At 43.5% G+C, this 22,779-nt stretch overlaps 1 protein-coding gene across 1 annotated transcript in view; it reads right to left on the bottom strand.

Annotated features, from left to right (window-relative positions):
• Positions 1-537: 537 nt before the first annotated feature.
• Positions 538-22,779, bottom strand: part of BRINP1 (BMP/retinoic acid inducible neural specific 1) — a 59,485-nt gene continuing 37,243 nt past the window's right edge. Inside the window, exons 3-7 of the mRNA XM_072883168.1 lie at positions 22,426-22,595; positions 21,008-21,113; positions 14,076-14,312; positions 8,474-8,696; positions 538-1,678 (exon numbers count right to left, since the gene is read on the bottom strand). Coding sequence (XP_072739269.1) covers positions 538-1,678; positions 8,474-8,696; positions 14,076-14,312; positions 21,008-21,113; positions 22,426-22,595 — 1,877 coding nt within the window. The remainder of the gene's footprint in view (positions 1,679-8,473; positions 8,697-14,075; positions 14,313-21,007; positions 21,114-22,425; positions 22,596-22,779) is intronic.

Below are 22,779 nucleotides of genomic sequence, written 5' to 3'. Positions count from 1 at the left end.
AAGAAATATCTTTTATCTTTAACCATTTACTCCCACTATAGGAATAATGGCAGTTCTTTTACATTTACATATAACTCTTGTTTGTTTGTTTGCTTTGATTTTTTTTTGTTTGTCTCTTTGTCTTGGCACCTGCATAGCAGAAAACTTTACAGTTCATTACAGAAGTTTGTTCCTCTCTCTGCTCCTCCCTTTATTTACTCTGCTGCCCCCGAGGACTAGCAAGCAACACCCCCAAGGTCAAGAGAGAGTAAGGTGTTACCCTTTTATGACGGATTATAGAAATAACAAACATGCCTGACAGTTTTATACAGCTGCTAGAACGGGTTTAGTTTTCAACAAATGAAGAATTTCCTCTTTTTTTTCTCTTTTGTATATTAATTACATTTTACAAATCTTGTTTTTCTCCCCTTTCTTTACTTTCCCCCCACTTTTCTTTCTTTCTTTTTACTTTTTTCTCTTTTTTTTTTTTTTGTTTTTCTCTTTTATTTTTTTACAGCAAAAAGATCAATCACCAACATGTCCACTGAAAAGTCCGGGTTAGCAGAGTTTGGCTGTCATCTGGTCCGACTGTTTGAGGATCTCAGTGTTGTACAGGTCTAGAGCATGGTTCACACGGATGATCTCGCTGTTGGTGAGTTTCAGGCGGTGCTTGAGCATACAAGAGAACAGATCCAGCTGGGGCTTCCCTGGGGCCACAGGAGGCGCCAGTCTATTGATTCGGTCCCGAATATCCAGCAGCAAGAGCATGACAGAGGAGGAAGAATAGAACTGCCCGCCTTGCGTGTACGACTGGTTGACCTGCTGCACAGCACTGCGCAATAGGTCAGCATTAAAACGCAGGCTGTAGCCATACACCTGCACATCCGAGATCTTGATGTAGAACTGACGCTTGGTGGGGTCAGAAAGGTCCACGGGCCCTTGGCCAGTCTCATTACGCAGCAGGGAGGGCAGCCGAGTCCGGCTGCGCAGGTAGATGTGGACAGTCTCGAAAAAGGTTTTCCACCGGTTGCCCAGTAGCAGGGTCCAGTTGTAGCACTGGCTGTTTTGGAGGCGGATTTTCTCCCAGCGTGGGTAGCCGTACTCCCCAAAGGGCATGTTCCAGCCCTCAGAGTGACTCCCACTGAATGGGTTGACGTAGACAAAGAACATAGGGTCCAGGCTGCTGTTGCGCATCTGGCAGATTCGCATGGAGATCCCAATCACCATGTGGATGAAGTCCATCCGGTTCTTGTTGCTCTTCAAGGTGAGGGACATGCGTTTGCGCCACCTGGGGTCGAAGAAGGTGTCCAGGCGGATCTCATTGCTGATGAAGGTGGTGTGCACATACAGGCGAGAGTCCATTTTCTGCAGCAGGTACTTCAGTTCTAGGTCCTGGAAGTCCAAGTCCGTCTCAAAGCTGATGAACTGCTCACTCCGCTCCGAGTCTACATTCTGAGGCTCGCAGCGACCCCGGTAAAGCTTATAGCCCTTGTTGCATGAGCCACAGAGAGAGATGTTGGCAAGGCTGCACATGGCACAGCTGTTGTTGCCCCCGATGATGCAGGGGATGGGGCGCTGGCACAGGCTGGTGCCACCATGGCAAACGCAGCTCCGTTGGCTTTCCAGAAAGGTCCCCCAGAACCCATTCTCATTGCAGTAGAGCAGGGACTGGACCCGAGTAAGCCATTCCTGTATTGTCCTGCAGGTAGGAGGAAGAAAGCATTAGCATTGTAGAGCCTCACAGAACCTTTGGCGTTGGCATCTTACTGGAGCCACAATGTTTTCAGGGATATACCTGAGGCAGAGCTCTCAGAACACTGATGCCCTGCCATGGCATCTGGGAGCTATTCCAGTCTATTTTGAGACTGAATCTTTCATTTGCTGTTTACTCCTTTGGTGCAGAATAAAAGCCCTCTAAGAAATAGCTAGAAGTTAGGACTGATCATCTGAAGTCTCTCTCTTCACACTGTTCTAGGAGCTGAAACTGGCACAGTCTCCTGTCAAGGATCCCATCAGTGCCACAGTGACAAAGTTCAACCAGGGGAATGAAGCTGATAAAGCCATGACAGAGGCTGAGGTGCTATCATACATTGCAGGTCAGCGTAACTTCCTGGCTAGCAGGAGAAAACTCCTCTCCATGTCATTGACAATTCCCCCCGCCCTCCAAAAACAGACCTGTAATGGGATGAGGCAAAGCCAGTAGTAACCTCTGCTTATGGTGCAGAGCTCAATAACAGCAGAAAAAGGAGGCTGAGGGGAGACCTTATCGCTCTCTACAACTACCTGAAAGGAGGGTGTAGCGAGGTGGGGGTCGGTCTCTTCTCCCAAGTAACAAGCAATAGGACAAGGGGAAATGGCCTCAAGTTGCGCCAGGGGAGGCTTAGATTGGATATTAGGAAAAATTTCTTTACTGAAAGGGTGGCTAAGCATTGGAACAGGCTGCCCAGGGAAGTGGCTGAGTCGCCATCCCTGGAGGTATTTAAAAGGCGTGTAGATGTGGTGCTTAGGGACATGGTGTAGTGGTGGTCTTGGCAGTGCTAGGTTAACGGTTGGACTTGATGATCTTAAAGGTCTTTTCCATCCTAAACGATTCTGTGATTCTATGAAAAGAGAGTGAAAGTCAGGGTGCACAGAGCTGCTAGAATAGCTTCTCCTTTAAAAAATCTGCTGCTAATTTACCTCCTCTTACAGCTTCTCCCCTTAACAAGCAACCACACTTGCCCATTCCCAAGCCCCACCGCTCCCATAATTGCTATGTCAGCACCCTCACCTCCACGTCCTGCAGCCCTGGAACGACTCCTAATGAATGACACCATAACTCACGTTTGCTTTTTGTATAACCCACTTGCAACGTTGCCTTGCTGCCCCCTCTTCCCCCCTCCCCACCGCCCCAGGAAATCTCATCACAGCGACTCCTTTCTCAGCAGCCTTCAGCAGAATGCCTTGTTCAGCCGCCTGTTCCCTCCCCTCCGCCTTTCCCCCAGCTAATGAATACTTCATTGTCTCCTCTGGGCAAAAAGTTCTTGGTAGCGCTGCAGCAAGAGGACTGGCTAATGACAAATTAGGATTCAGTCCCTGTAGAACGGGAGGAGTGATTATGGACAGAGGCTCTCAGAGCTGGATTAGTGAAATTCATGGCACCTGCATCGCCTGACCTCCGAATAATCATTAAGCTGTAGGCTGTATCAAAGAAGGCATTAAATGATACAGCAGCAAAGAACAGCAAGATGATTAGGGGGAGGGAGCAAGTGGAGGGTTGAGAGCATAAAACAGGAAAGCACTGGAAGGAAAGAAATAACCAAGGAGGAGAAGCAGAAAGGGTAGAGGAAAAAAGAGGGGGAAAATGTGCAGGTAAAAGGAAAAATGGGAGAGAAATGCTGTGGGCAGGAGGAATAGGGATGGAGAAAGGGGAAAACTGAAACAACAGCAACAACTGAAAGTCAGAGGACAGGCAGGAATGAAAAGAAGCAGGAAGAAACTGAGTGAAAGGAAAAAAATGAGACAGAGTGAGGAAAAAGGAAGCGCATTAGCAGGAAAATTCTGAAGCCTTGGATGTGGGAAAAGACAACTTTCACATTCCTCCTGTGGTACAGGGCTGCCAGGGTCTCTTTCCCCTATTCACAGATAACAGGAGCTCTCCTGCTAGTGGAAAAGACAAGGTTGGCTGGGGAGCTTGGGAGCAAGGCAGTGACCCCTATAAATATCTGCTGTAGAGGAAGACAGTGACAGCCCTGGTCCCTAGAAAAAGTGCACAGGGCTCCTCCTGGTTTCTAGGACAGGTCTGCTTCAGAGAGGAGGGGACAGCACAGCACAGTGTGGCTGCAAAACACATTGCTGACAGCAACAAGCACTCTCAAAACCATCCCCTGGGGACTGAGTCTGCCTTCTGCTTATAGGTGAATTTTTTGCTCACTTTTTCAGCAATACAAATAATTTTTACCCCATCTGAAGCCTTGCAGTTCCTGTTTGGAAAGCCAGCCAAATGCACTTGAATTTAGCAAGGCACCCAGATTCCAAGTTTCAATCTCACTAAGCTGCTGTGAGCCCACCTTGATTCCTCCATGCATCTCCTTGAAAGCTTCTTTCTTTGCTTCTAACCACTAATATAAGCATGAAGCTGAGGGATGATGAGCAAGCGGAGGATTAACTAAAACCAAAGTGACCCTCCATTATACGTACACTGGCTGCCTGGGTTCACTGGCTTGGGGGAATTGCTTAAGGGAAGCACGAAGTTCTTGCACGTCGCCTCTTCCCATGATTGGGCTTGATAATGGTGAAAATCAGAGGTTGCTTTGAAGGGAGTATCTCCTGCAGCCCCAAGCTTTGTCCCTAGCTCCCGCTGTAATTTCTACCAAGACAAGGACACAGAGAAGCCCAGTAGCATGAAGAAAATGAAGGGCTGAGGCAGCAGGCTGGTGGCAGATAGATGGTAAATGTCCAGCTCCATCAGGTACCCTCTCAGCATCCCTACCCCTGTCCATGAAGCAAGGACAGTATTTCCCTGATTTCCACAGCTCCCTCCCTCATGTTTGTTGCTTTTTGTGGTATGGGGCTTCCAGATGAGGAAGTAACAGTTGCTCATAGGACTAAAGGTGTTTTCTGAGGTGGGTTTGTTGTGGTATTCAGCACTGTCAGAAGTGTGCCTGTGTGCACATACTGCCACCACTTTTGTACAGCTGCCAATAGCCTTGTACAGCTGCATATGCAAACGACAGCCAAACACACGCTGAGCAACTACCATGCATAGATCTCAATTCCAGCTCTGTGCAAGTGAACGTGACTCTCCCGCTTTCCTCATGCACACTCGCTCGTGCACAGGATTCCCACTGTATTTGTGCAGTGCTGGCTTGATGCTTTACACAGTTTTTACATGTTGATAATGCCATTGAGTTCATGGGACAAGGACTGCCAGACTATACAGAAGGGGACACGACAAAAATTAGTCAGATGACCATATCCTGTCTGTCTTAGGTGTGCTCTGTCTTAGAGGAAAAAAAAAAATGCTAGCGTCCATCCTTCCCTTATACTAACAGCCGGCAGAGCAAAATGAGAAAGGAGTCTCATCTGATATCTTACAATCGAAACTAGTAATTTTCTTGTTCCCCAGATCAACTTTGTAGAGGAAGGATGGGAGGAGATCAGGAGAAAGAAGGTTGGGGTTTTTTTGGTGTGTGTGTATATGTCTTAGCATTCATCAAAGACACAAGTAGGACAAAAAAAAAAAAGGCTACCCACCATCTGCTGATGGCAGCAATAAAAGACGTAATTAAATGAAAATGCAGAATCCAGGACAGAGCCGGGCATGACAATGGGAAGTGTGATAGAGTGAGAGAGAGGAAAAGTGGTATAAATTACCCCATTTTGTCTTGCAACTGGGACAGGATAAGAATATATGCAGGACCAGTCACAGCCCTTCAGCTGACAGGAGGTAACTTCTTAAAACACACACCCATGATGGCTCAGACTCACGTGAATATAACCAAGAGATATCAGGGCACAAGAAAGCTGAAAAGAGCCACTGTTTAAAATCTGAAAGCCAGTAGCAGAGTAGTCATTGGTTTTCATTTTAATTATTTTCTCTTTCATTAAGGAGTCATCAGTTTATCTTTCTCCCTCTTAATAGCATTGCAAAAGTTATTTTGCCTAATGTTTGCTACCTCTGCCAGTTCAAAGTATAAAGTACTAGAGCATGTGAAATTAAAAAAGGAAAACTATGTCTTCAAAGGTCACCGTCAAGCAATTTTACATTCAACTTTAATATCCTACATTCCAAACTAAAATGAAAAAAAATTACATCCAGGCAAAGTTGTGAGTGAGAGTTATTTTGCAGTGTTTTCTTGCTGTTGCTCACTGGAGACACACGGTCCCCTGGCAATGCTGGGAACCGGGAGCCAGGTAATCATGCAGAGCTGTTTCACCACTTAAAACCTATCTCTTGTGACAAAAAAAATGTTTTGCAGGACAATGTTGGGCTTTCAGATCAGAAGCAGAGGTCAGGTTATACAGAAAGGTGATGAATAATTTTCTTTCCTCCTGACATGTCAACTTTCAGGATTAATCAGGTTTGGGGCGGGGAAGAGACTGATGTGTGTCCCTTGAGCCAAAGACACAGCTTTGTTGTAGATGGTGTCTGAGCTGATTATAAAACCAAACCATACCAAAACAAAAACAAACAAAAAACCACAAAAATACCCCAATCAAAAACCTGATCCAGCAGGGGAGATTTTTTTTTTTTTTTCTAATTGCAAGAAAAAAAGGTAGGGATTTAACCAGTTTTTCTCTGCAAACTCACCTTTCACTTTCCAACCAGCACTAGCTGCTGTGGAGGTACTATTGGGCTTTCTGTATGGAACAGTGAAGTAAAAATGCTATTTTTATTCTCAGCAGCTGTGAGATGTATTCTTAACTAATGACAATTTGGCTGGAGCCCAGAACATGTATCAACACCACCACCACCCCCTCCCTCCGGATGTTATTTATATTTTACATCCAGAGTTTTAAAAGGCAACTGTAGATACTCAGTCAACATTGAAGCTTTAACAACTGAGGAATGGTTTCTTTTTTAAACCAATAAACTTGCCTGTGAAGAGGTGGTTTTTAAGCAAAAGCAGTGCAGAGCAAATTTATTTATTTATTTATTTCCTTCTTAGCTATTGCAAAAGGTCATGGAGAATCAGCCTAATTGCCAAAATCCCTACTCTTTCTTTCTTTTGGAAACACCACTTCTTCCTTTCCCTGAGACAATCAACAGCAATCCTATTTCTTTTTTACATTGCTTTTGAATATATAAAGTAGGCTTACTATTATGTGTATTAAAGAGAGAGAGAGGCTTGCTCTTAATAGAACCTTTCCATCCTTTCAAAGCCACTGGCATGCTTGATAAGCATCTGTCATTCTGTACAGTAACAATTAGAAAATTAGAGTATTTCTAAGCCCTGTGAAAAGAACGATGAAATGCATACCTCTTCCGCTACACATCTGTCTACCGAGCCCCTCTCCTGCCTAGCTACAAATGCAGAATGACAAATAAGAAAAGAAATTACAATATGCCTGGTGGTGTTGACTTAAACAAATCAAGAACATCAGTCAGTTAAAAATCCAGCTGCCATCATCCATTTCGTCCTCCTTCCCCCAGATTTTATAGCATTAGTTGGAGGCTCCCTTTCTGTGTGGCTGACTTTTTAAAATAGAAGAGAAATGCTAAAGACATATTTATTTGAATGCTTTGCAGTAACATGGTTGGCTGGATATTTGCTTGCTGCTGCTTCACTTTGTTGTTGTTGTTGTGGCACAACTCAAAATAATGCCTGGACATGCTTGTGACTCCTCCACCAGCTGGCTTGTTTACAGCAACTCAGCCAATTGGCAGGAACAGGCCGATTTTAGGAATTTCTCCAGACTTTTTTTCACAATCTCTTAGACTTAATAGGTATTTCTCCTCATCCCTAGTAAGTCCGTCAAGTCTTTGTCCAGAAACATGAGATTCCTTGGTAATTAAAGAGTTGTTAAGCCCTAGAAGAGTTTCCTGAGCTTCACAGTGATGAAATGAAAACTCAGTGTGCTTAGCGGCCAGGGGGCTGGGTGATAACAGGAGACAGCAGTCAATCATTTTATTTTCTCTTGAGATTTAATATTTAGGTAATGAAGGAGGTGAAAAAACAGTTCCTCTACAAATATTAACTTGGCCTGACCCTTCCAAGAGAACCATGGAAGAAAAGGTACTTGGACTAATTTTTAAAAATTTTCAGTGTTACTTCACTCCAGACAACGTAGAAAGAAACAGCAAGAAATGTTCATTAAAATCCATGGATGCAAGTCTCCAAAAATGATTGAAAGCTAACTTAAACTCAGCCATAGGTCAGGGCTGAAAGGAGCCAGCAGGAGGTGACTATTGGATATCAATAGTTGCTGTAGCCGTAATGGAAAATCTGCTTTCTCCATCTGTAATAACATTGCTAGGCTTCTGGTCAGTGCAGGTTTGCAGGTTCACTCTGCATTTTGTAGAAGAGATATGATCTATTCCAAGTGAAACTAAAGCTTCTCTTTCACTCTGGCTATATTCATTGAGGAGCACAACTCAAAAATGGGCTGAAGCATCTTGTGCTCCATATGTCCACTTTAACAGCAAATGGAGGCTTAAAGCTTGGCTGTGGTACATGATACAAGACCGCTTAAAGACCAGCTTAGTCTGCTTGGCTGTATGATGTCAGCCCTGTAATAGTCTTGCAGAACACTACAGAACAAGTGGGTGCCCTTCACCTGGGTAGATAAGACCACATAGAAGGGATGTGAATATGCTTAGGTATGTGATACAGGTTACTTACACCTCCAGAAATGTCAATCCACTCCCAGACTTTACCATTTTCCCCCAAACCTCCATATTAGCACACCCTATATTCGAACACTTAGGCTGTTTGGTTTAGGTCCAAGCCCAGGCTGAGCTCCATCAGTCACCCATCACACCACACCCATCCCCAATGAAGGATGAAGATACCTTTCTCTAGGCAGCTGGTGGTTAGGATTGTGCCGACACCGGACACTGAGGCCAAAGAGTTTGCGGGCAGTGCGCTGGATCTTCTGGCGCTGGGCTTCCAGGGAGCTCTGCAGCAGCTTGTAGCGGTTCTGCAGATCCCAGTCATTCCCCCAGTGCTGGTGGATGCTCCCAATAGTCAGGAAGTGGTTGCTAGGTAGCCTTTTCATGAAGGATTTAAACTCATCTGGAACACGCAAAAATGTGGAGAAATACAGAGGTTTCTGAACTATAACAAAGTTACAAAGCTTTTCATTAGCAGGATGGAGAAACAGCAATGACGTATGAAGCCATCAGCACTCTACTAAAGGAAGGTGATGTTCATTAACTCACTGGCCTGTCATTCTGCCCCAGGAAGCTCACTAATTCCATGGCTGTTGCTGCTCCCATACGGGAAATGAAACCCAGAGAGTATTAGGGTAAAACAATACAGTTAATGTGTACAGGGTGGAGAAAAAGAGAGCAAATTCCCTGGAGCATGGGATTATAGTCTAGGGGTTATGAACAAAAAGCAGGGAGTTGTAATCGTTGTCAGTTAAAGAGTTCTAATTTAAATTGGTTTTTGGCTGTTCCTAAAATGGCGTTTGTTGTTGAAGTCAAATCACTTTGGCTGTGTTGTTAAAAAAAAGAGAAAAAAAAGCTTTAAAAAAATCCCCAGAGGAAGGGTTTGGATTGTGTTAAAATGTCCTGCTTTCTCATTTTTTAAAAAGAGCATTCTGATTCTTTTTTCTCATTTAACTTCAAATGAAGTTAAATGAGTTGCTTTATGTAACAATGAAAATAAAATAAAATAGTTTGGAGGGCTAACGTCAGAACAAAATCTGTCAATTTTAGCCAAAGGAAAAAATTCAATTGATCCAAAAATATGTTGTTAAATGTTGTTTTGTGATCACTTTATTTGTTTGATTTCGCTTGATAATGAAAAAAACATTATGTAGGGTTTCAGGTTTTTTCATCACAAAACAGAAAATCTGATACAGTTTCTGTTTATGACCACCCCTTTCTTCCTAACTGAGAAGTATAGTTTGCTTAGACTCTGATTACCAGGCTGGGACATCCTCATATGGAAAAAAACAGATGGTACCAACTTTGTCAGTAGAAAATAACCCAATTTTTGATACCACAAAACTGTGTTTGACACACTGAGACCTTGAGAAATGCAAGGAGTGAGCCAACAAAAACCCCATAAAGTGCAATAAAGAAAAGAACAAAGCTCTGCACCAGGGCAGAACAACCCCACACATCAGTACAGGCTTGGAAACAACCAGTTGAATAACAGCTGCTACAAAGGTCCTGAGGGTTATCATGGACACCATGCTGAAGGTAGGTCAACACTATGTTCTCACTGGAAATAACACAAACTGCACACTGGGATAAAACCAGTAGGTTGGGAAGCTAATTCTTCTTGGCACTACTGAGGCTATACCTGCATTTCTCTGCTCAGTTTTAGGGACACCCAATTAAAGACTGGTGTTGAGAAACTGAGGAGGGCACAGCTGAGGGCTATGAGATGGTCAAGGGCCTGGAGCACAAGGTCAGGTGGAGGGAGCTCCACTCGTTTAGTCTGGTGAAGAAGAGGCCAAGGGGCAATCTAATTACAGCCTACAACTGCTTAAAAGGTACTTACAAATACAAAGGAGAGAAACTCTTCTTATTAGAGACAGATGATGTAACAAGGAGTAATAGACAGTTTACAGCTTGAGAAGTTCAAATGATTTATTGAAAAAATTCTTCACTTGGAAGTAATGCAGCACAGAAACATGCTGCCCAGAGATGTAGAAGAATCTCTCATTTTAGACTCTGCTAGACAAAACCATGGCTGACCTGATCTAGTGCTGGTGGTAGTCCTGCTTCTAGAGGGCAGTGGACTAGAACCCTGCCATAAACCTGACAAAGTATGCAACAAGAAATGCAGCCATCTTTTCCTGTAAGTTATCTACATTTTTTTTCTTCCTTTCCTAATAATTTTTTTTTAAAATTCCTTCATCCCATTTTCAGAAGGAAAAGAGGACAATAGCCAAAAAAAAGGCAAAAAGTGAAAGCTTGTAAAGGCTGATATCTTTTCAAAAAAAGAAATAATCCATAGAATTATTGGAGAAAATCAGACCAGATAATTTGCAACCTATTCTACAAAGCTTATATATATTTGCATAACAGGTTTCCTATTACTCAGCAACTTGCAGTTCATGCTTAACTGCCTAACAAAGAATATCTATGCATTAGTCAGTGCCGTCATTCTATAGACGGTAAATGGATGCCCATGTCCTACTCATCACATAGTGAAACCGAGCACCTAATAAAAATAATTATCATCACGGCACTATCAAGATCCACAGGACATCTGCATGTCTCCTTTCTTCTCCAAAGATAACTGAGAGGTTTTTTTTTTTTAATCATCTCTCAGGTTTTCACTCTATTTGTAATGCTGCTTTCAGTGCCCTTCTCCTCCCCAAAAATGATTCCTTCCTGTTCAGTGGTCCTCTGAAACTATCATCATGTATAATTGCTTCTGTTGACCATGCTGATTACTCCTGGTATCTTTCAGCAGTAAAAGCCTTGCATTTGCTTCCTGCCCCTTATAAATCAATTTCCTCAAAAGCCTGTTTGTGCAAAAGACCAAGCTCTTTTCCCTCTGATGATGAATGTGCTACATTTTTCATAGAGACGGGTAAGGGAGAAATTTCAGTGCAGTGTGCACATTTTGATACTGCAGTGCAAGGTTGGGGGAAAAACAAATGAGCAAAGTAAAAGCTGGATGGAGTTGTTTTTAAAAAAGAGGGGTGAAAAAATAAAATACTTTCCAGAAATAATAGTTTCTTCATTATTTATTTATAACTATTCCTGGAGGCCCCAGCCAAGACTATGGCTGCATTGTGCTAAACCTTGTACTTTTCTGGGAATAGTTCATTCTTAACCCTGAGAATTTCCAATTAACTAATAAGGCTGTTTGCTTTTGTTTTTATTTTATCTATCTGCACAGAAAATGTTGATGATAGCTAGGACTACATCTCCCATAATGCAATACGGTCCCTCTTTTTGCAGAGTCACCCAGTCCCTGCAGGTAGTCCCATGGCAATGACTCATCATAGCAGGTGGTACGGGGCAGAGGATCCAGCCTCTAGAGAAGAATGGTGGCATCACAGCAAAATGGCCATGTCAAATCTCTTTCAAAGGTGAAACTCATTTTTCCAGTGCTTGCCTTTTCAGTTAAAAAAAAAAAATATCGCATTTTCATCAGAAAGCAACAGTACTGCAAAAAAAACCCCATGACTTTTAATTAAAAGGCTGTTTTAAAATCCAGAATCGCAGTCCTGACAGAGAATTTTTTGGCCAGACATACTAAAATGCCAAGAATAAGGCAGTGTTATTTTTCTCAATTTACACATGAGCAATGAAGCACAGGACTAAGAGAGAGCTCCTGAGCTGTTTTAAAGCAGCATCAGTTCACTGCAGCCTCCTTGACTTTGAAGATGCTATCCCAAATCACACCAACTCTTGATTTGCCCTGCACGATTTTTTCGAATTGACATAAGAATCCAACACAGATCAGGAACAGAATATAGATCTTTTAGGCTATCAGCTGCTTCCTGTGCAAGTGGTATTTGCTTTCAGAGCACTCATGTGCCTTTCAGCCCACTTTATTGGAAAAGCCTTCAGATGTCATTAGAGATTTGTCTTCTGCTGTTCATTATGAAGAAAATCCTCTAGTTATTGGGAATATTTATTAAAACAAAGAAGCAAAATACTAATACTACATTCTTTTGTGATAGCAACTTTCATCTCAAAGGATAAGTTCACGCATGATGCAACAAAGTGATGAATGAGATGCAACAGCTTTAAACATAATCACCCCATCTAGCCCTGAAAAGCCTCTAGCCCTGGGTGGAATATGGCTACAGCACAGCAGAGAATTGCACTGCAATGTGTCACTTTAACATGGCAAATGAAAAACACCTTCCCCTGTTGAAATCTCAAGGGAAGGGAAATAATATAATTATCTACCACAGTCTTTGCTTAGATCAGGTGCAACAAGCACAGAATGTAACAGTAAAACAATCACTGTGGGACTCTAACTCTTCTCTCTCCATAGGGATCTCACCTTCTTAGTGTCTGGGTTAGATCCCCTGGGAATGTAAAGGTGTTTGATGAGTGGTGGCCAACATGTGGCTCTTGAGCATCTTGTGTGAAGATACTGTGCCAGAACTAGCAACTAGTAACACTTAACTAGTGGCAGAGCTGTGCTGGCAGGCACTGGCAGTAATTCTAAGTTGTGTAGTACTGAGCTAGCAGAAGCTTCTGAAATCCACATTTCAGGTTTGCCCTGGTGTACCCACCCTATCCATGAACCTATAGAAACTCCCAGAAAGCTGCTGACCTCTTCAGCTAGCAACCTACTTCTGGAACTGCCCCAGTCTTGTGGCTCCCCATAGTATATGGGGGGCTCTTGTCAAGATGGTCATCAGCCTTGGGCCATTAACTACTATTCTGACTTTGCTCAGCTGAGCACCAAGTTGGCAATGTGAGTTGGACATAAGACTCTATGCAACAGCAGACACACCAGCAGGGTCAACATTGAAGTACGAAGCAGTCCTCAACAGCCCATTCAGGAAACATCATAGGCCACTTCATTTCAACCATTAAAGGGATTAAGGTGACCTTCAACATGAAGAAAGAAATTGCTGCTGGGAACACTTCTGAAGAATAATTCTTCAATGCCCCTCATTGGTCTCTTCCTCATAGTTTTCTTCCCTAACATGGAGACCTGGACAGTTATGACAATAATCATTAAAGAAAATATGTTGCCAAGTAACTGGCTAACACTAAGAGATGATAGGCAGCACAGGGATAAGAAGTTCTTGATTAAGTTCTGCTTAGGGCCCATGTGGCTGCAGGGTAGGCAGACCACGTGCTAAAAGAAAGGATGTAATTGCACTGATAATATTGCTCTTTTTCCTACCTCAAGCCCTTGAGAGTGATGTTGCACACCTACTATGGGTGTTACTAGCATCAATGTGGAACAAACTCTGCTGACACCCCCAGCACCACACTGGGAGAAAGTGAAGGGAGAAGAGAAATGTTCACACCAGCAGATATCGGCACTGTAGGAGAGAGAAGTCATTTTCCCTTCTCCTCTCTATCTCAAATGAGGTGTCATCTGGCCTGTGCTCTCTCTCTGTGAATTGCCTTTCACCAAAGCAGAATAAATCATTCATGCAAATCTGAAAAGCAATTTCTGCATCATTAATATTGTGGAAGTTTCTCTGTAGAACTATTAAAGAGGAATTCTGAGCTGGTTTAGCATGAAAAATCAGATTTTTAATCATACTCTTCCATGAAAAATATCCCCTTATACATAGAATTACATGTGGTGTGTGTTTTTGTCTGTACATGTAAAGAGAAAAAAAGGCACTCCCTCAAGACTAAGATAATGTTTTTGCGTTCAATATCCTCTATGTTTTATCCAGACTGGAACACTATATTAAAGGAAGAAAGGATTCTTAACTGGTATGATCTGGCATGCTTTGTTTGAAATAAATCAATAGGAAAACGTGTTTTGCTTGGTCACCTGAATTCTCCAGATCTTTATAGGCTTCTGTCCAGGTCTTGGCCATGTTTGCTAGTGTGTACTCCATGATCTGGATGTCGGTGATGGGGCAGTTGCACTGCGGGAACTCCTCTGCACACTGGCAGCCACACTGGCTGTTCCGGCAAAGGTACTCCCCCTCGCCATTGCACATGATGTAACTCAAGGCAGACTGGACAAACTTCTCTTGTAAATACTGAGGGAAGATGATCTGGAGACCTGGCATAGAAACAAGAAGCAAGGATTAAAAAAAGAAAAAAAAAGTCTTTTTGGGTATCTGTTCTTCTTTTCAAAACCTGTTTCATTAACAGCTTGGGAAAGTGATGCTGAGGAATTAAAAGCAACTGGGACATTTCTCTCAGAGCTGTCATGAGTAAGGAAAGTGGGGTACAAATTGCATGGCTCCAGTGCAAGTAGTGAGTTAGCTGAAAGTAGAGTCCATCTGTTCTACGAGAGAAGGGTGACAAGTAACTTCCCCCTCCCAAACGCCCAGCATACCCAATTCATCCCAGTCCTGGATCCCAGTACAGCACAAACCATGTGAATGCAAAGCATCCCTTATTCCCAGGTGTGGCTTTTTTATACTTTACAACCAAGTGCTAGTTCAGAAGTGATGAGCATTATGCTGTTCTGACCTGTTCTGAGAGAGACTAAATAGGTTTGGTACCACAGAAACAAGGAAACTACACACTGAAAGAGAAGAAGAAAGAAAGGGAAACAGAAGAAAGGAAAATAATATAAGCAGGGATGTATAAAAGACCCTTGCAGAGTTAAGTGCCCAGCTCCCACAGTATAAATACAGGAGTTGGGTACCTGAGTCTTTTCAGTTTACTCCCTGCTAGGAAGGCTACTTGCCAAATCCTATAAAAGTGCAAATGGATTTAGTGCCAATGATTTCAGTGGTGCTCTGAAGATTTACATTAGCTGAGAGCTATCTCCATGTCTCTTTCTCCATAGCAAGTGTTTGTGTATCCATCCATCTGTGCAGGCATTAGCGTAGGTGTACACTTGCTCAGGTACCAGAGGACACGATAACAGTTTAAGTGTTTGCCCTGTGTACAGTGTACATGTTTTTCCATCCTGTCCTTCTCCAGTTCCCCATCTCCGGGCTCCCTACAAATGTCCCTGAGGATTCACAGCTGTTTTCTTCTACCTGGCAAGTCCTGCTTGTCAGACTCAGTCAGCATCTGTGGTGTGTGAGGCAGAGACAACAATAACTCTGAGCAAGCTTTTCACGGGAAGCCTGGCCCACTTTGCCTTCCTTGTAAAAGGCCCAGGGATTTCAGAGTGGCAGATAAAGGAGTTTATGGCTTGAACAGCAGTGCTGAACTCCAGTGTAATGAAGGCACGTGGGTCAATTACCCATCTGTTTGTGTTTCTGTTGCGCTGAATTACTGTATCTGTGGCTGACAGCTCATTGGCGTGGAAAGAAAATAAGACAATAATTCAGAGGATGAGAGTGTGCAGGAAGGGCAGTGACTCCTTTCAGGAGTTCAGGCCCATCTCTGTGATGGGTCATGTTCACCTCAGGCAAGAGAAAAATGGCAGGCAGTGCCTCAGGGACCCCCATTACCCTTTTGCTTTTGGTTCCAGAGAGACACCTCAGCCTTGACAAGGTCCCTCTGGAAGATCAAGTCTGGAGGGATCAGGAGGGTGTTGAAGGCACAGGGATCTCTGTTTCCTCTCCCCTCCTGCTATTTCCAGGGCACAGTCTCTGAGAGCACCATGCCCAGTGGCAGCAGGCTGCCCCGTTGTCTGACCTAATTCACAGTCAAGTGTGGAGCACTGGCAGCCACCAGTCAGGATGAATGCAGAGCAACGTTCAGCTGGAGAAGGCATTTGTGACACTTGCACACGGACGGATTTCAAGCCTGGCATTTGGAGGCACTGTGTACATGTAGATCTTGCTGCCTTTTCTGCGGTGCTGTTTGCAGGGAAGGGAGGGGACACGCAAGGCGCTGACCACAGTCTACAGCATCCCTGTGAACACCTCAAAACCAGTCTAAGGATCAGCATTTTGAGGTCCCTTTGGTCTTTCATGAGACATTTCTCAATAAGAAGCTTAGCTTTCCTCCTGTTGTCTTCAGGAAGAACTGAAGTTCAGTCTCTTTTAGGGATCTATCTGAAGCAGCCACCACAGAGGAATGGTCCCTTTTCAAACCTTCACACTGACATTCGGGATGGTCCCACCTGCCAGACTCCAAGATTTTCCTTCAGGATGGAAAGAAAGTGCAGCACTATGGAGAACTGAGATCTACAAAAGGGGCCTGGAGAACCTGAAGGCTTCTGTACTCACTGAGCTTGCAAGCTCACAGGAGAGGCGGGCTGGACTTCTTGATGTGCATTGACCCTGTTTATTCATGGTCCAAGTCCCCATGAATAAATCTTTCCACTCTCTGCTTCATGGAGGAGCAACCAGGGCAGATTGCTCCTCCAACCTTTGAATATGAGGCCCAAATGCCCACAGGCTCTTCAGCTCACCATGTTTTCTCTTTGAATTTTAACTTGGATAACAGCACTGACAGGCTGTCTGGTCCCAGCTACAAATGATACTAGCTTTGGAGATTTTTTTCTGGAGGGGACCGGGTAAAAAAAGCAACTAAATTTTCACAGAAAGCACTTCCCATTGCAAGGAACAGCCATTGTGTATCTCAGCACATGCAGAAACATTAATACCTTATAATCTCCAAAACATGGTCCCATCCTACACTACAGAGTGCCTCATGTGGATGCTTGCTTTTTTCCCATAAAACTCATGGTTTCTAAAAAATATTTCCAGGATAACCTTCTCTTGTAAGAAATAATCTCATGTTTAAGAGGTAATCAGACTTAGCACCAATTCAGCAAAACACTTCTATAAATACCTAACTTTAATCAGGTAAGCAGTTCTGCTGGAATCCATGCAGTTAATTGTAGCATTTAACAAGCAGCACATATTCAAATATGTGCTTAGACCAGGAACAAGTGACACACAAATCCAGCTACGAGTGTGCATACACCAGACGCAAAGCCCTAACTTTAAAACTGCAAACATGCTGTAGGGATTACATGTGACTGAGATTTTCCAGCCACGAATTTCCTTGTGGAAAAAAAATCAGTGTTAGAGTTACTGAAATACAACCATGCCTGCTTTCACATTTGTACTTTGACATATATGTATAAATACCCACACTTTTATCATCATACCCAGACACAGGCAGATTCATATCAATATTTTTGGTTTTGTGTTGAGCATCCTTGTGACCAGATCCTAGCAAGATATTTTATAAGTACTGAGCCAGTAGCATCTCACCCAGTCCTGGTACCCTCCTCTATCATTCATATGTAGTTCTGTACCATGCCCAGTGACTAAATATTGCCGAAATTGAATTGATTATGGCTGTCAGTAAAGCACAGTTGTGATCAATTATTTTTAAGGTAAGTTTTATAAACATGAGATTGTAAGAAGGCCATACTGGTCAAGACCACTGTTCTGGGTGCTTCAGTTGACACTTTTAAAGCAGGAAAGCTGTAGTCCCAAGGACTGTAACAGCACACTAGCCTCACAGAGCAGCTTGCAGCCAGCCATGCTAGCTGGGAAAGCCCTGCTGCCAACCACGACCTTAATAAAACATCCCAAGATGCTGTTTTGTTCTCTAAGAGTTTTCTTTGAATATTGCAAACATCAAAAAATATTATTTTTAATCTTTCAGTGTTGTCTACTGATAAAGCAACCTCCTCTCAGCAGCTGAACAGTGGGGCAACCTGATCTTAAAGACTGAGATACTGGACCATTTTCATGAGGTGAACACCTCAATCCAAGCCAGGGTGCACAAGGAATGGGCTCATCCTCCACAGCAGCCTCAGGAGCTGATAATGCTTGCAGAAGGTAAGTTTGCTGGTGACAAGTGTTAGGGAGACTATCTTAGTTTTGAAGGTAACTTATTGATCAGAAGGAGGAATTCTACCACTCTGTAAAGTGTAAAGTTCCTCTTAAAAACTAAGAGCACAGATTTAGTATAGGTTTGGCTTAGATAACTACAGGCAGAATATGAAGTGTCTGACAAGGGAACATGTCCTTAATTCACATAGAAAAACTATTAGAGAGAGATGTTTGGCTTTGGACTGTATATAAAAGGCTTCCTGCATTAAAAGAGGTACATTTCCCCAGCTCTAAATTAGAGCTATTTGAAACATTTTCCACAGAAGAGTTCTCTGTTGAAAATGCAGTTTCATTGAAGCATTTTGTGAGAGCATGTTGACTCCAAAAGCACTTCTGACAGGGAAAGGTCTAAATGTATTTTTCATACTTCCTCATTTTGTTTCACTGAAAAGCTGAAATGTTTTGTGTTGTCATTACTGTTCTGCCCATCTTGGCAAAGACTTTAACGTTAATTGTAATGTAAATTTTAATATCCTATTACCATATTTGATGTAACAAACTACCTAATATGCAATATTTCCTGTTTAATGTCTCAGTGTTAGAAATCCTTCTGTGCTAGAAGGATTTTACCGTATCAAAATAGTGTCACGTTGCAATATTGACATATACTGTCACACTGTCCAAGAGGAATGTCTCTGGAATTTTAATTTCAAACTTTTCAAACTGTTGCTTTTTTTCCACTCAAATTTTCAAATTTCAGCCTAGGATGCTTTTCCAGGGAACATGAATTCCCATTTCCCACCAGGCTGCTGTAGAGCTGTTAGCATCTTCCCCTCCCATGCTCTGGTTTACTCCTTTTCCAGGCAGCTCGTGCATCAGCTGCACTGGAGGCAGAGGCAGGTGAAGGGACAGTTTCATGCTGGTGGCAGGGACAGGAGGATACAAAGTGCAAAGTGCAGTCACCTGTGAGATCCTGGCCCACAAAAGGATCCCCCCAGTCCCATGAGGGAAGGATGCATCGCTGCACAGCCCTCCCCATGAACAGGACAGGGAACCTGCCCCCAGGTAGTGCTAGGAAAAAGGGAAACCTGAGCTACTGTGATAAATGTACCTGTATATATACCTCAGTGCAGGCACCTGACACAGATGTACATGCATGCTGGGTCTACATGGATACTGGTTTATAAATTAGTGATGTTTTTCTGTCCATGTAACCACAGGTGCAGAACCAGACACCCCGCACTGCACATGCATCCAGGTCCTTGCCTAAATCTCCAGGTTGTTTGACATTCCCAAATCCTACATGCAGGCAGGAAGGTAGCTTAGCTCTGGGTCTGGCCATTGCATGTCCTAGAGAGAATGTCTTTAAAACCATGACTCTCAGGGCTGGGCAGCAGCAAGCAAGTTCAGAAACAGAAATTCTCCCTGTCATGAAGATGCTGCTCTTTTATTGAGCTGGCCTTGGAGCCAGAGTGACATGAAGGTAGTAACATGGATTTTTGTCAGCAGCTCATGCTCGGCTGCTAATCAGATCAAAGGAGACTTGGTCACGATCCATTATCTGCAGCCCTGTGACTAATTCCTAATGAGGCCTCTCAGAGCAGAGGAAGGATCCAGGGTAATTATCGCAAGAACCACACTCCAGATTAGGAGGAAAACACTCAGGTGTAGCTTTAAGGGTCAGTTTGTTCTATTAGGAAGAGCTCTTACCTTCCTTCCTTCCCTCGCTGTCTCCCTTGGCTTGGGTCCGGCCTCTCTCTGCTCTGGGTTATGCCATGAAGCTCCATGAAATCCACATGTGGTTGACCCCTGAGGCCCTGTGTCTGCTCCCATCAGAAATCAGTCTCATCCACCTTACATCCCCTCTCTCACCTAAATTTTCCTTCTTCCTCCACCTCCTTCCCCCTCCCAGGCATCTCGTTTTTCTTCTTCTCTTGTAGGATCAGATAGCCAATAGAGATCTATTGATTTACCTACTTACCAGTTTGTCTGCCTATAAACCAAGCTGTCTCCTTATTTAGCTGTTTACCTAGTTATCTGATGTGTCATCCTTGGATTTTCATTACCAGCAGCCATCATCACAGTATATAAAAAGCCTCAAAATTGTTTATTGTTAATTAGGTAAGAACCAGAACTCAGTGATTTAGATAATCACCGGAATAGTGAAAACAACCTGCCTATTATTTTTAAAGGCAAATAACAACAACAATAATATATCTGCAACATGACTCAGTAAATGAAACCCAGTTTCTGTGAAACCAAGATTAAAACAGCACTTGCCAAATTATACTCAAAGCGGAAGATGTAATGTAGCCCATTCATCTGAAAAATTAAAATTTGTGCAAGTACAAGGATTCCAGAAATAAAACCATCTGGGCAAATGAGCAATTAAATCCCACATTTCCTTATTTTGTAAAAAACTTGGGAATAACGTTAGTAAATTACACACCCAGTGAATTTCCTCCTTCTACTGAAGTTGACTTCTTGCTAACCAGCATGTATTTATTTATTAATTCAGTCATGACCTCTATCTGTTGACTTCTGGACTAGCTCCCCAACTGGGACTGAAGCCATGGCTTCTAGCATCCAAATAAAACCTCTGTGACTTTTCCCAAAGATTACGGTCATTAGAGAGTCCCAAAAGCTGATCTGCAAACCTCTTACGCAAATCAGCAATTTGGGAGGGACAAAGAGAGATGTGGCCAGAATGCCCCTTCAATATTAATGGAAAAGGTCATGTTTATATCAGTGTATGTATAATACACAGAAGTCCATCAAAATTCAATGGCGGGGGCACCCAGACACTTCACTGGGGTCCAGTCTGCAGTTCCTTGCACCTTTAGCTCAGACCCTGTCAAGCCCTGGCTCTGCTGTGCTGAGCTTCATATGAAGCCACCAGAAGCCACTGGTCCTGCTTTGGGGAACTTACAGCAAAGGCGGCGATCACAGAAAACAAAGGAGGGGAAAAGGCTAGAAAAAAGGTCACCCCTCTCTCATTTCATCCCCCCAATCCACGCCCTGTATTACCATCTCCCTCATTCCTGTGCCCTACCTTGCAGGTGGAGTTTGCTCTCAGTGCTTTGCAGAAGGACAGAACTCACAGAGTCCAGATTGTCGTAGCTGTTACAGCCCAGGGGGCCAGTCCGAGTTTCTGTTACCTATGGAGGATGTAGAAAAGAAAGAGTGTTCCCTTTGACTGCAGCCACACATCTTCCCCAGGCAGGTTCAGACCTTGTAATATCATGACCCCTTGTCACCAGTTGATGCAATCCAATATGCATCTTCCCTAATTGGGGAAAAACTGCCCCATGCTGGACACACATGTCTAATGTTTGGCACACTCAAAAGCTGAAAAAAACAGAGTGAATCGTATCTGCTTTCTTTATGGTACTGCCTGTTATTCTGGGCTTGGCAATGAGGTCCTGCAGACTGATGATTCTCATGGACGATCTCCATTGGAGAACATCAGAAGCCAGTAGAGGAACTATTCCCTGGCTTCTCTTATTGGAAAGCAAGATACAGAGATGGATTGCCAGTGCACAATGGTGCCTAGTGCTCCCACAACATATGTGCACACCATCCTTGTGCTGAGGATAGATGGAGGCACAGATGACCTGCAGTGCTGTTGCTGTGGTTGTTGCTGTTGGTTTCCAGCCATAGAGGAGAGCTGCCCTTCCTGAATTCACAAAGGGTGATTATCTCTTGTCACTGTTTCAATATCTCAATTCGATTTCCCATCCAGAAGGGAACAGACTCAGCCATGAGACACCACAGAAAAATAACAAGAGCTGAAACCTTTCAGAAATGGCTAACAATGACAACTCCATCCACATCGCCTTCCCTGGAGTGAACTCTGCAACAATAAAATCCCTCCCCAGTATAGGATGATTGCTTTCAGAGAAGGCAGCCTTTGTCTGCAAAGCCATTTCCCCTATTTTGTATGCTCTGAGCAGCTCCCCTTCCTTCCTGCAGCAACCCCCAAGCTGTGTCTCAGTCAGTTTCATTCCAGATGCCTCAGTAATGCCACTCAGTTTTTCACCTTTTCTTGTAGTAAATTAATCTGAGAGATGTTTAGCAGTCTTACACCCACAAGAGGAAAATACTTCTGGGTTGCATGAGGTTGCCCACTTCACAGACCTGCCTTTCCCTTCCAACGTCCATCACTGATCTGGATTATCTGTTCCCTCTCTCCCTTCCAGAGGTCACTGCCACACATAGTGGAAGTCTCCTATCCTACATAACCATTCACACTGAATGCCCACCTCTTTCCAGATATCACTGTCCCTGGGGAAATCAATTCTTCAGTAAGGTCCATAAGAGAAAAATTTATCCTGGGAAATCAGCATGGGAACAAAACAACTTGTGATCAAAAAAGACATCACATTGGACTGGCAAAGTCCTACCCCAAATCCCTACAGTATTGGTATGGACATACAATCTTCTTTCTCTTCCCAAGGCAAGATACAGTACCTTGATTGCTCCGGTAGAGATCTGGATCTCATGGAGTCTCCTCATGGTGCCATCACGGTCTACAAAGTAGGAGGAAGCAAGCTGGTGCAATGCTTCAACGCTCTGGGTAGCGTTTCCTGACTTTCTGTCAAGGCGGCTTTTGTCCATGTACATGGTCAAGGCCTCCTCTCCTGCAGCAGAAAGAAAAGGAGATTTCAGTAAGGACCAGGAGGCTGCCATGTAGGGTCATCTTAACAGGAACACATGATGTCACACGTTGTACCTAAAGAAAAATCCGACACTTAAAGCACTCTTAAATGAACCCACCCTTCCTCACCAGTACCAGAACCTCAGTATAGTATATATGAGCCTCCT

Source organism: Ciconia boyciana, chromosome 18 (assembly GCF_034638445.1).
Source record: "Ciconia boyciana chromosome 18, ASM3463844v1, whole genome shotgun sequence".
In the NCBI taxonomy this organism is placed as follows: domain Eukaryota; kingdom Metazoa; phylum Chordata; class Aves; order Ciconiiformes; family Ciconiidae; genus Ciconia; species Ciconia boyciana.
The sequence above is the reverse complement of the archived record's forward strand: the minus strand, read 5'-3'. Positions and strand labels throughout refer to the sequence as shown.